Source organism: Mustela nigripes, chromosome 6 (genome assembly GCF_022355385.1).
Source record: "Mustela nigripes isolate SB6536 chromosome 6, MUSNIG.SB6536, whole genome shotgun sequence".
NCBI lineage: Eukaryota > Metazoa > Chordata > Mammalia > Carnivora > Mustelidae > Mustela > Mustela nigripes.
Window position 1 is genome coordinate 37965753 of NC_081562.1, and position 14145 is coordinate 37979897.

At 35.6% G+C, this 14145-nt stretch overlaps 1 protein-coding gene across 1 annotated transcript in view; it reads right to left on the reverse strand.

Annotated features, from left to right (window-relative positions):
- Positions 1–227: 227 nt before the first annotated feature.
- The window catches only part of PTPRQ (protein tyrosine phosphatase receptor type Q), a 193453-nt gene continuing 179535 nt past the window's right edge, over positions 228–14145 (reverse strand). The window contains exons 40-45 of the mRNA XM_059402405.1: positions 13015–13149; positions 12697–12822; positions 11677–11825; positions 7486–7621; positions 2042–2165; positions 228–1792 (exon numbers count right to left, since the gene is read on the reverse strand). Coding sequence (XP_059258388.1) covers positions 1755–1792; positions 2042–2165; positions 7486–7621; positions 11677–11825; positions 12697–12822; positions 13015–13149 — 708 coding nt within the window. The 3' untranslated portion in view covers positions 228–1754. The remainder of the gene's footprint in view (positions 1793–2041; positions 2166–7485; positions 7622–11676; positions 11826–12696; positions 12823–13014; positions 13150–14145) is intronic.

Here is a 14145-nt window from a genome sequence, read left to right on the forward strand (position 1 = left end):
TTCTATAGAATAAAGTCGGAACAATAGTGGATTTCATTATTACACTGCTTTGCCAAGAAAAAAACAAGAAACAGGACTGCTTATAAGATTAAAGAATTTAATTTCTTGGGTAATAAATTTGATTTTCAAATATCTTACTACTGATGGTCACCTTGGGAAATAGGTATATGTTAATTAAATATATTATACTTTAGTACTATATTGTATTTATATATGATTTACTGCATTATATTAGTTAAGGTAATTACCAATTATTTCTCACTATGTGGTATAAAATAAAATTTAGACTTACAAGGACCTCTGAAATCATGATGCAAACTAACTCAGTTCCTTAAATTTAATTTTATTGGCCATCACATTTCCTATATGTATATGCCAGCAGAAAGAAGCATAAGGTATTCTTTTTTTTTTTTTTTTAAGACTTTATTTATTTATTTGACAGACAGAGATCACAGGTAGGCAGAGAGGCAGTCAGAGAGAGAGAGGAGGAAGCATGCTCCCTGCTGAGCAGAGAGCTCGGTGCTGGGCTCGATCCCAGGACCCTGGGAACATGACCTGAGCGGAAGGCAGAGGCTTTAACCCACTGAGCCACCCAGGCGCCCCATAATTCTTATTATAGAAGAAATATAATAATTGATACTATTTCATTTTAAGATACTTAATTGAAATATATGATGAAATAATTTCATGTAGTTCAAAACTTAGTACATTGTCACTATCAAACAAAAAGGAAATTGAAATATATTAAGAAAAAAATCTCTAATTTGCTACGACCTGGTTAATTTCTTTGTTTATAGTTTCCACGAAGTACACTCCTCTAAGATCAATCTTGCGAGATGAAAAAAGATCCTTTTATATAATCTATTCAGAAATTTCTGTTGGCACCACCATAGCACATCATTAGTTTACAAGTTTGCCATACATCATACATTTCTGCAGAAAAGACCTTTCAAAACTATCTATTGATAGTTTGACTATTGTCGGTTGAGTAAACATCTAATAGACAAATACTTTGATAACCCTGTATTTAATGCTACAGCACAGTGGTACAGCTTGTCCTGAAAAAGGTACAAATGTACTCTGTAGCTTCGTATCAGCAATCACACTGTTTCATTTTTCTTTTTGTTTTTCCAGCTAAAGATCACAATGCAACTAAATAGCCCTAAGTGTCCCCAAAGAGCTACTGTGTGTTGTATAAAGGCTAAGTAATCCCGGCAGTGTCAAGGGGTTACTGTTCAGCTGTTGGAGATCATGAGATGATATCTCAGCACTCATAAAACAGAGGAATCAAAACACAGGGGTGTACATGGAAGTGTACAGATCGTTATGACAGTCCTGGAAGTTATCCACAAGGAACGTTAACACCTTGGAAGCCAAAATAACACGACCGACAACATTTACAACTTCTGTTCAAGATTCAATCTAATATGTGGGGAAAATTTACGTGGAAACACTCATGCTAATATAATGATAATTTTCTATTTGGCTCATTCCAAAGATACGGAAGACTTAAAAAAATCTCTGGGATCTCTTCTTTTAAACATTTTAAATGTATATTTATTCTGTACAAAAAAATGACTACCCTGAATTACCTATTTCCTAGAATTATTCCTAAAATGTCAATCCATAAGGCACAGTAACAGAAACACAGAGATTTCTTTAAGGTTGTACATTTCAATTCAGAAGAGTGAGGGGGAGATTTTGGCCCCTGGGATTTGAAAATGTCTTCCAGTTGTAATCTTTGGTCTGGATATTTACATGGTGGTCTCTTCCCATTCGAGCTCAACATCACCTATAACATAAAGTAACATGTCACAAGAGAGAACAGAAACTACCAGTTCAAAAGATTTAAGTGTTTCACAGCAAAAATAGAGCGCAGATACAGAGGCTCTTACCTTACCTTGGATTAGAGAGAAATAATAAAAATTTGCTATATGCACTAACCAAGCTTCTAAAACATTTTCATCTAAAACATTAAATTTAATTAAATTTATGCTCCTGGTACACTAGCAAATTGGTACATGATGCCTCTTCTGTTTACCTTCCATGGCATCCAAAGAGTCCATCTTCTGAAGTGCTGAATAGTTAACAAAACAGATGGGCTGATTACTTCCTTTACTTGATAAAAGATCCAGAATGCACTGGTATAAAAAGATATACTGTGCCTAGACACCAAAGAAAGAGTGGTTAAATAAATGGATAGGGTGGATTTTTTAAAAAATTATTTTTTCTTATAAGGAGAGCTATGCTGTTACAGTGAAAAGTAAGGCTGAATTTAAAAATGTTAAATCGCTAAATGAGAAGCACAGAATTTACCATGTATATAAATGATTTTGTACCATTTCAAACATCAGGTTTTCTAAATTCCTATGGCTTCTTGTAGCTTCAATTTTTTTTTTTTAAATACTTATCATTAAACCCCATGCTAATTTGTTCTTGCTTGCTGTGATTATAAAAAGGTGGCAAATTAGGTTATTTAAATCTGTTTATGAATTTCCTTTTTCTTGTTAGGTCTAAATGAGTAATTTTCCTTATAAACAGTTTTCTTGTTAGAATGATTAGAATGGCTATTCGAATGCAGATGATTCATTTGCTTTCACTATCTGGGAGTGAGCACATTTACACACCATCAGCACATTTAAAATATGTTTGACAATTCTGTTAATCACCTGATATTTGGCCTACCCAGTGTCAAGTATCTGTTCTTTATTTGTAAGTACCAGGCAGTTGATCACTGAATTATCCAAACACCCATGCCCCAGACAAGGACTCCTGTTTCATCTGAATGTTTAGGCTAAATTCAGTATCGTCCAGGTTTTTTCAGTATAACTCAATAACCTGTTAGCATTTCTGACTTCGGACTTTCCCAAAGTTCTTAAGGTTAAGTCATAGAAAATCACCCTCCTTTTTACAAAGGAAACATAACTGATGTTAAAGGAACATAATCCAATATTTATACTCTACGTATTACCTATTATCTATGTACATATGTACATATGTATATTGACGATTTAAATAAGATGTCCTCTAAGGTGACCATCTTCAGAACTCTATGTTCATATCCATTTTTACTGTATCTCAAAACCTTTTTGGAACTCCTCTACTGAAACTGTCTTCAGAGACTGTTGGTCATTGTTACGAATATCTATTTCTTCATGAATTACAAAACGCTTCCACAAACATCTCCTCAACAGAATGTCAGTTCTGGGAGGGCAGAATCCTGTCACATTCACGACTCCATTCCCATTACCTGTAATAGTGCCTGGCATGTAGTAGTTACGTAACAAATGTTTGTTGACTCAGTATCATTTAATTCTCACAACTAGCCAACCTTTACCATTTAAGGAAGGATTTCATTTGGAGAACATTTAGAAGTCACTAGGGATTAAGTTTTGTCAGCCAGTGGGCGATCAAGTTACATGATTCAATTTTGGTAAGAAATGAGGTGTCATTATACAGTAACGAAAATCCTGTCGAAATTGCTAGTGAAGTACTTCTCATGGTAGTTCTGAAAAAAAGTGTATTCAAATACATGTCACACGATGAGTAACATCCTTGGCAGAAATATATGGACCTAATATAATTTCTTTAAAAACAACAATCATTTGAATTGATGCGTTTTGGTAGTTCTTACAAAATCACATTTGAATTTGAAGTCACATTTGATATGTTATGCTTCAGACTGTCCCGATCTCATTTTCTCCACTGGAAAGAATGATAGGTTTAAATTCTGCCAGCAGGCCAGGCTGATTTCCAAAGGGCAGGACTGTATTTTCCAAGATCCCTCTTGCCATGATGTGTTATTGCCAAGGAGGCAGTGGAGAGTTCAGTTCTAGTTCCTGCCTTAGATAATCATGGTACCTGAAGAACAGAACTTGTCTGATGTTTAGCTTCCTCATCTGGAGGATCATAACACCTATGTTGTGATATTTAAAGGACTTACTATATGTAAAGTGCCGTGCAAAAAACTAGGCAGCCTAAGTATATTAGCTTTTTTCTTTTTTTTTTTCCCCTTCTATCCAGAGACTTCACATCAGTAAATTTCTAGGAAAACCAGAGCAGGACAGGGACTCATCCAAATTAATCTTTATTTGATTATTATTTGATCCTAATGACTTCTAAATGTTCTCCAAATGAAATCCTTCCTTACGTGGTAAAGGTTGACTAGTTGTGAGAATTAAATGATACGGAGCCAACAAACATTTGTTACATAACTTCTACATGCCAGGCAGGCAGTACTACAGGTAACGGGAATGGAGTCGTGAATGTGACAGGATTCCACCCTCCCAGAACTGACATTCTGTTGAGGAGATGTTTGTGGAAGCATTTTGTAATTCATGAGGAAATAGATATTCGTAATAATGACCAACAGTTCTGAAGAAAGTTTCAGTAGAGGACTTATTTGAGGGTCTGATAGCCGCTCAGGATGTTATCTCACTGAGGCCTATTCTCTCAGAAAGTTCTTGGGGCGACTATGAACTGTTTTTTGGTAGACAGTGAAAGAGCTCCATGTTCTCTGCTGGGTCTGGGCCATGCCCCCAGAGCAGGGTTGTAGTGGTAATATATTCTGAGGTTCCCACCACCCCGCCCCTGCCCATGGCTACTGTAGTATGTGCTGAGACCGCATTCTTCATCCAAATGGCAATCACTCCCGAGTGCAACAGAGGAAAGTAAGAAACCACTCTTGTGCAAGGCAATCCTGATTTGTAAGGGCTGGAGCCAAGGACTGTGGTCATTTTCCTTTTTATCATCAAAGAGAAAAGATGGTAATGAGCAAAACTTCTGGGAAGGAAATCAGGTGAAAGAGAGCTTCCGAGTAGCAGCTTTTCAGCACGGAGGGAATCCAGCAGAATTCCATCAGATAGTTACTGCACAATGGAGAGGGACTGTGTGTTTGGTGCTTTAGTACTTTCTCTTATTTAATACTGACCATAAGCATGTGAGAAGTATAACATGATGATTTTACAAAAGAGAAAAAACTCAAAGCGGCTAATTAAACAAGTCACAGAGCCAGCAATTAATTCAGCAGCCGAGCTGGAATCCTAACTCCATTCTCTGACTTCAAAAGTCATGCTCTTTCCCTCCCCTACCCAACTGTAGCATATTGCTTGGGCTGGTTAGACAAGCATAATATACGAAGTTGAGAGCATATATTGTGTACTAAATTGTGTGAAATTATTAACAGGCATTCTTGAACACACTGTTTACCAAGTTCAGTTCCACAAAAATATAGAGCTTGGCAAAATAGTTTCAACTTTTATTCCCTGAAGAGTGACTCTAGTTTCTAGAAGGAAACAAGATCCTGATCTGTCCCACCCTCTATCCTATCCAAATCTTGATCAATGTCAAGAACACGGAGTACATGTGCGCGTGAGTAATCTAGGGACACGGGAGGAGAAACACTAGCTTTCTGCTTATTCTTACTGTTAACAAACATAAAAAAGAATTTGGGTTTTAATAATGGTTCATAAATAGTTGGATTGATATTGGAACCCTTATCATTGAGAACAAGCTACCTAATTTGTGGGCCCACTGCAAAATGAAAATGAGAGTGTCCTCCCTCAAAAATTATTAAAGATTTTCAAGACAGTGAGAGCAAACACTAAGCCAGGTGCAGGGTACTGTTGAATATGGGGCCTGTGAGATTGTGCAGGCTGTACACCCAGGAAGTCAACCCTGATCACAAGTTATCTTCCATTTCTGAAGTATCCTAAGGGTAGAGTGATACTTCACTCCTTTGTTCCCCTTCAACATATAGGGGAATGGATATGGATTCCATTACCTAGTTTCACCTAATCATCACAAAATTGCAGTGGCTTAAAAAGACTCCTACAAAGAGACCCTGGATTGAAGGTAGTATTTATCATGTGAGCCCAGATGAACGACAAGGAAACGGCAAGGCTGATGTTCTTTGTGCTTCTAGAATAAAACTTATAACCATTGAGGTTAAAAACAACCATGTAAGGAAATCTGACAAAAATCTAGATCATTTTTTAAAAAATAATAAATAATGTATAATATATATTTATAATATATAATATATATTTAAAACCACTATTGAAACAGAATTATCTCATGCTAAGGATCATTATCTTAATGATAATATGAAGGCATCACAATTACAAGATTTCAAAATATTACTTATTTGATCTTTATCTGATATCTTTGATTTCTCATTTTGTACATATGCATTTTATAATTTATGTAATTGCTCAATCTACATTTAAAAATAAATATAGATTTATTGGAATTGAATGCCCAAGCATTCTTCCTGAGAGGAATGTGCAGTCCACAAAGTTTAAATGCCTCTGGTCTAGAGCAGCATCTTTCTAATAATATTAGTGTTCCCCTATATGACATTATAGGTTCTGTGGTCAAAAGAGGTTCAAGGATTTCACAATCATGTAATTTTGGAAAATAATGTTCATAAGGGTTCTGGCTCTATAACTGTCAATGTACAATCACATAGAGCCTTTAAGAAATTCTAAGATCAGTTTAATTTCTTTTCAAACTTATTTAGCAAAGAACCTTTTTTCTCACATTTTTAACAACTGTGATGGTGCATGTGTTTTCTAGTAGGTATTGCAGAAATTACAGCAGATCTAGATATTTACCATGAGAAAACTTCCACTTGAAAAGTATAGAAATATCAATCCAAATATACAGAGAAAAATCTTACATATTATAGTTAGACAGACTCTGGCTTGAATTTTGGTTCTGAAACATTAATTATATAATCTTGAAATATCACTTAAAATCCTTGGATGGAATATCTGCTTCCCTATTTGTAAGGCAAAGCCAAAAATACCTAGTCTGTTGATTAGTTTTATTGATACTGCTTTACAAATAAAGGATTAAATAAGAAAATATATTAAAGGATTATCATAGAAGGTGGAACTCTCTAGACACCCACTGTAAGTTTTTGTCTCATTACCTTTATACTATGTGATTTTTTTAATGAAGAAAAATCTACATATTTTATAAATGTTTTTGCCTTTAAACCAAAACAAAACAAAAAACTCTCAGGGAGTTAACTAATATGACAACTGTTTTGAGTACTAACATACAAAGGGATAAATATGAACACGTGAAATACATAGAACCCTGTAACAGTCAATATTTTAAGCTTTTCCCAAATATAACATTTAGCATGTTTATAAAAGAAAATGATCTGATTCATTTCTTAAGTTTCCCCAATTTCTTAGTATTTCCCAAATACTAAGGACATCGATTTTTGAATTGCTTTCTATATGCCTATCAGTAGAAACAAGCTAGGATGAGCAGTCAGTAACAGTCCCTGAGGGGTGACTGCCCCACGTGGGATGTCCTCCCCAAACCTCCTCCCCTCTAGGGGGTTTATTATGTAGAAAAAGTATCTACTCTGCAAACAAAGTTTCAAGTCCATGCCCAACCAGACTGCTGCTGCTAAGATCCTCCCTTGTAGAAAGTGCAGAGCTGACACTAAACACAGTTTAGCGGTCTTACCAGGTTCTGTACCATGCACATTCTTTCACTTCTCAGTTCAGCTACTAATCCATATATATCCACAAAATCGTGGTCATTTATATGTTGTGTCAAGTGGTCCAGAGCAATAAAAACTCCAGTTCTTCCAACTCCAGCACTGCGGGAGGAATAAGATTATACAAACATTGTTCATCATGTTGATAGTGATGAAGAAAGAGAACTGTGAACTATGGTAGTAATATACTCTCAACAGGTCCTTTTCTTACTTGGAGGAACTTTTTTTTTTTTTCAAAGATTTTATTTAAAGATTTTATTTGATAGACAGAGATCACAAGTAGGCAGAGAGGCAGGCAGAGAGCGAGAGGAGGAAGCAGGCTCTCCGCGGAGCAGACAGCCCGATGCAGGGCTCGATCCCAGGACCCTGGGATCATGACCTGAGCTGAAGGCAGAGGCTTTAACCAACTGAGCCACCCAGGCACCCCTTGGAGGAACTTTTTTTGGAGAGTCTTTAGATTTGTGTTGTTACCGAGACTGTCTAGATAGATCAAGATGATTAATATCAGCACTCTATCAAATGTTTGAGGTTTTGTTTTGTCTGGTTATTTTTTCCAGTTGAACTTTTCCACTTCTTTCGTATTATAAAGGAGATAGTTGGAGAAGTATAGAGAAGAGTTAAAAAAAAAACTGTTGAAAATTCTTGGGGCGCCTGGTGGCTCAGTCAGTTAAGTGTCTGTTTTGGGTTCAAGGTCATGATCCCAGGATCCTGGTTCTCTGCTCAGCAGGGAGTCTGCCTGCCCCTCTCCTTTCGCCCCTCCCTGCAGTGCGCTCCTTCGCTCACTCTCTCTCTCTCAAATAAATAAATACAGTCTTTTAAAAAATTGTTGAGAATTCTTAACACCAGAAACTTTGTATTGAACATATTTTTGGTTACCAATAGAAATGCTAAACATTAAAAACATCCTACTATTTAGTCCGATAGCATTTCTCTGTATCTTGTTGGTAATCTCTTGTGTGTTCTTTTCACTTTCTTTTCTTAGATTTTTTTTTTTTACTTCCTATAGATAAAAAAACTGAAAAGCTATTTTAAAAAAAAAATTAGTTTAGCACCCAGGGACAAGTATGTGCTCCATAGAAACATTGAATTGATAAACTTGACAAGACTTGGGTGCCTGGGTGGCTCAGTGGGTTAAGCCGCTGCCTTCAGCTCAGGTCATGATCTCAGGGTCCTGGGATCGAGGCCCGCATTGGGCTCTCTGCTCAGCAGGGAGCCTGCTTCCTCCTCCCTCTCTCTGCCTGCCTCTCTGCCTGCTTGTGATCTCTCTCTGTCAAAATAAATAAATAAATAAATCTTTAAAAAAAAAAAAAAAAACTTGGCAAGACTTATGCAGAAATTCCCATTAGAAGGACAAGAATCTTGGTATTTGAATGGTTAACCTAGGAAGTAAATATAAAAAGAACAACAAAAGACGTTTGGCAGGTCACCTGGCCTTATAAATGTTACTTTGAACAACATAAAAATGCCATTTTGTAGGTAAGAAATAGTCGAATCTTAGCAATATCTCATGATTCAACCATGTAAGAAATAATGAGCATTTCAATGTAAATTCGATTATGGCAACACATGCGCACATATGTTGAACAGTGGAATCTGTCATGACATCATTCAACATACCTCGAGTGTCAGAGCCTGTCCTAGGCATCTGGGGTACAGCTGTGAACAACAGCACAGAGTCCCTGAACTTATGGAGGTTACTCTCTAGAGGACAGAGAAGGGCAGTGCATAGCTAAGTAAGCATGCATAGAATGTGCCTGGCGGTAAAAAGTGCTATGAAGAAAGATAAATCAGGTTAAGGAGAAGGCATCTCTGATTATGTAATATTTGAAAAGAAACTTGCGTAAGAGAGCCCACAGTTGGGTCTTTGGGAGGGGAGCACATAGCCCAGGGGAGTGGGGGGAGAAGGGATTTGAGTGGCATGAGTTCTGTGTGCTAGAAGAAGAGCCGGGAGTCCAGATGGGCAGAGTGCAGTGGGGAGGCGAGAGGGGTGAGTCATCAGAGTGTGCTGCAGGGCTGCAGGTGGAACTTGGGAAGAACAGAGTCAAGGATGACCCCACGGTTTTGGCGCCACACAGAAAGGATCTGCCTGCCATTTACCAAGATGCAGGTTGAGAAGCAGGAGTGAGTTTGGAGACTGAATCAAGCATTCTGTTTTAGACACATCACATTTTCAGAATTTTGTGGTCACTCAGGTTGTCACATCGAATTAGCAGTTAAATGTATGTCTGAGTTGAGGTGAGAAGTTGGAGTTAGAATAAAAATTCAGTAGACAGTTTCAAATGATGCTAAAAGAGAATTATTAACATGAGCATGCTTTTTTTCTGAACTCTCTTATCCATTCCAATCACAAAGAAGGAGATTCTCTCTCTTTGATTATGGATTGGAGTATAGTTGACACACGGTGTGACAGCAGTTTCAGGGGCGCAACATAGTGATTTGACAAGCCTATGCATTTTGCTGTTTATTACAGTGTAGCTACTCTCTGCTCTCTACTCTGAGGCTACAAAGGTGATATTAGGTCCTTTTCTAACAGACTTCCCTGTCAGCGGCACTGTATGTGCAAGATACAGAGAAGCCGAAGGCAGCTACTGCCCATTAAAGGTTTTAATCATCAATGACCCAGCTTAAAAGCAATCATCAACTTTAGAAGAAAACTCTTACACTATTTACACTATATATTATTCTGTTGAAAATGTTATGTAGAAGAAGGAGAAATGGAATCGGGAGGGTAAAAATAACACTTTAACTTTTTGTTCTATATGCTTTTTAAATCTAAGCATTATTTAGATATTTTATAATTGAATCTAAGCATTTATGTATTACCCTTATAATTTTAAAAAATCCACAGTATTCCTGGAAAATATATAATCATTTAAACTACATGGTGAGTTTTTTTCCACTAAATAAGAGTAAAAATTTGGATGGATTGATATTTTCTTACATCTTTAACCACATTAATTATAGTATTTATCTGTTAGAAAAATTATCAATTATTAGACTTATTATAATTAATAATGTATTAATTATTAATGTGACTAAGATACTATTACTTAAATTTATATTACAGTAAAGGATACATAACATAAAATTACCATTTTAAGGATTTTTAAGTACACACATCTAAGTTGATGTTAAGCACATTCACAATGCTGTGCAGCTGTCACCACCATCCATTTCTAGAACTTTTTCATCATCCCAAATAGACATTCTCATTAAACAACTAATTAGACAATGTACCCATTAAATAACAATCGTCCTCTCTCTCTCTTGAGTCCCTGGTAGCCACAGTTCTACTTTCTATCTCTATGAATTTACCCATTCTAGGTATCTCCTGTAAGCTAAATCATAAAATAGTGTATTATTACCTACTTTTTCTCTGGTTTACAAACCAATTATCAAAGAGACTCAAGTTGAGACATATTTAAGTTTATTATGATAGAAAACAATCAAATCCATCTGTTCAGAAAAAACTCTGAATTCTAAACAATCTTGAGTTCTATTTCTTAGAGTGTTAAATACCAATTAAAAGAAAGTGGAGAAAAACTTCAATTTATAGTTATATTCCCTTAAGTATGTCCAAAGATCTAGTCAAAGGAAGACACCTGTGTAGCTAAAATTTGTAAAAATTGTTGTCATACTTGGGTTGCTCACTTAATTTGGTCTTTAAATTTTGTTTTCTTTTATTCTTTATAACTCAAATCTAAAAATTTGCTTTTATGAAAAAAATTTAAATTATGGTAGTAGGTTAATGCCAATTGACATAATAAAGGATCAGATGTTTATCTGTAAAATTCTTAAAATCTTACACACACACACACACATCAATGAGGGGCTACTATTAAAAAAAAAAAATTGAAGACTTTCGTTTGAGAGGCATAATCCAGTCAAGAGTTCAAAAAGATTCCCTTACCAGTAAGATACTTTCCCTTGCTTTTAGACACCTTCACTACTCATTTTATTTTTGCCATCTAACCTTTTATAAAGTTAAAATTTGATCCATTACAACCAGTAAAACATCTGAAAACTGGAAATTGGAATGAAGCTACATTAACATTCTGCCAGAAAATAACCAATGGTATCATGATAATAAAAGGACCACATTGACTTTAAAGACCATATCTAGTGTTTCATATAGGTTCTGGAAGTATCTTCCTTACCTGCAGTGAACAATCATGGGTGTGGTGTCATGCGCTCTGCTTGCTCGAACCAATTTTACAAAGTGAACTAGAGGGGCACTGTTTTCAGGGACCCCGTGCTCAGGCCAAGCAGTAAAGTTACACTGTCGAACAGTCATGCAATCTCCATGCTAGGTAGCGTGACAGATTAAAGAAGCATGACATAATTATTAAAGTATCACGATGAAGGTTTAAGGCAGCTGACATCCTACCTTTTAAAGGTGATCTTTTAAAAATGACTATTTACCAAACAGAGGAACCTGTTTTTCATGATTTCCTGCAAGACAGATCTTCTATGATTGTTACAATAAAGCAAGTTGCCTTCCAGTATGAATGGAACAAGTAAAAAAGCTTGCGAACAGATGATAATATATAGATAATATAGATGTTTATATTCAAATGTAATGTAATATTTGGTAGCACAAGAATAGGAGATTTTAAAATAATTTCGATCCAAAATTAAATAAACACATTCACCTATTATTCAAAACACAAGTATTGAGTGTCTGATAATGTCAGAAAGTATAAAGATCCTTGTGCCATTTTCTGTCAGTATAGGCATTGATACGAACTGATAAAGTTGGGATCCCACAGTCTATCTTCAGTATCAGTTCTGGATTAAATAGACAATCAAATTATTAAAATAAAGAGATGAATGATTAGGGAAATTCCTGTTTTAAGGAATTTAAGATTTTTCACTTTATAGTTTCTTCATCAAAGAAAAACCTAATCTATAATTTCCTTCTTTTTTTTTTTTTCCTCTTGTCTACCTAAGAATTTGTTGTTCATTGGTTAATATAAACTTTAACCATAAGATTTGGAATTAAACACAGTGACCTAGATACTGAAGTCAGTTATCAAAAATTTCTGTTTAGAAAATAAGAGGAAAACACTGTTGAATATAGAGGTATTGTAGCAAGGGACAGTTCTAGAAATTAATTTTACTTTTAGACAGAGCACTCATATCTACTACTGTGTTCCCCTCCCCTCCCCTTGTTTTACCCTTTCAATTTTCAGATCCCTGATGGTCCAGTCTATTTGTACATCCTCCATTAGCTTTGTAATCACTATATCTCCAAAGACAGTAACTGGTTTGTTGTCCTCTGGCCAATACTGATGGCATCTGATCTGCATTCAGAGAAAATCACCAGTCATAAGAACCATTGTTATATGGATCGATGTATCACAGTTATTGTTACTAAGTTAAAACTGCCTTATAGATGTCCAGGTATTGATGACTCACAGTATTAGCAGAAATTGCCACACATATATTTAGACATGTAAAATAACATCTTGTGAACAGATTTTCAAATAACTTACCCTTCCTTTTTCAAAACACTGAGTTAGCATTACTAATGTTTTTGCTCTGGTTTCCCATACCATTCTCCAAAAATCCCCAACTGTTCCTGGTAATGGACCTTGAGTGGCAATAAATTCATTTGGACATAAGTAGCCCTAGAAGGATATAATGACAATATTAAATCAACATTTATACATACAGTATTTTTTAGTTTTTGAGCAATAGATAAAAATGCACTAATTGTAAAATATCTAATAGAATGTGGAATTCACCCACAATATCATTATCCAGAATGAAATGTCATTAACATTTTGGTCAATTTCTTTACAGTATTAAAATATGTACATTTCTCCACCGATATAATATTTATGAGTTCCTACTGTGTGCCAAGCACTGTCCTAAGATCTGGAGATTCATCACTGACAAAAAACACTAAAATTCCATTCTTAGTTATTTTATATTCTCTATATTTATACAAATAAATATACTGATATTTACTTTATATTATCTATTTATTACATATTAGGGAAGATAGACATTAAGTCCATTAATAAGTCTGTTAAATAAGCAAATTACATAAAACCTTTAAAAGAGGTATATGTTATGAGAGAGGGTTTTCAGAAAATTTGATGTTCAGAAAAGACTCACTGATGACATCTAAGGAAAGACTTGAAGAAGTAAGGCAGTAAGCTCTGCAGGATTTTGGGGCCAGTGTTCCTGGTAGAAAGTCAAGTGTAACATTAAAGAAAAAAAAAAGTGCCTAGAATTTTCTATGAACACTAAATGGCTAGAGTGGAGTAAATGAGGAGGGGACAGATACAGAAGATAACAGAAGAAAGAACGGAGGAGGGAGGATAGGATGCTTTAGGTCCTAGCAGGTAATTTTAAGACTTCGGTTTTCACTCAGGATGATCTAGAAAGCTGTTGGAAGGCTTTAAATATATAGAGTGTATGGTTTAATAGTTTTACTCTGGTTTCTGAGAGAAGACCAGCCTATATGGGTTAAAAGTGAAAGGAGAGTAGCTAGAAGGTTATTGCAACGATACAACCAAGGGGTTAGTTAGGGTGATAACAGGGGGGATGGTGAGAAGCGAAAGGATCTGGATATACTTTGAAGACTGAGTCCAAAGAATTTGTTGATGGACTGGATA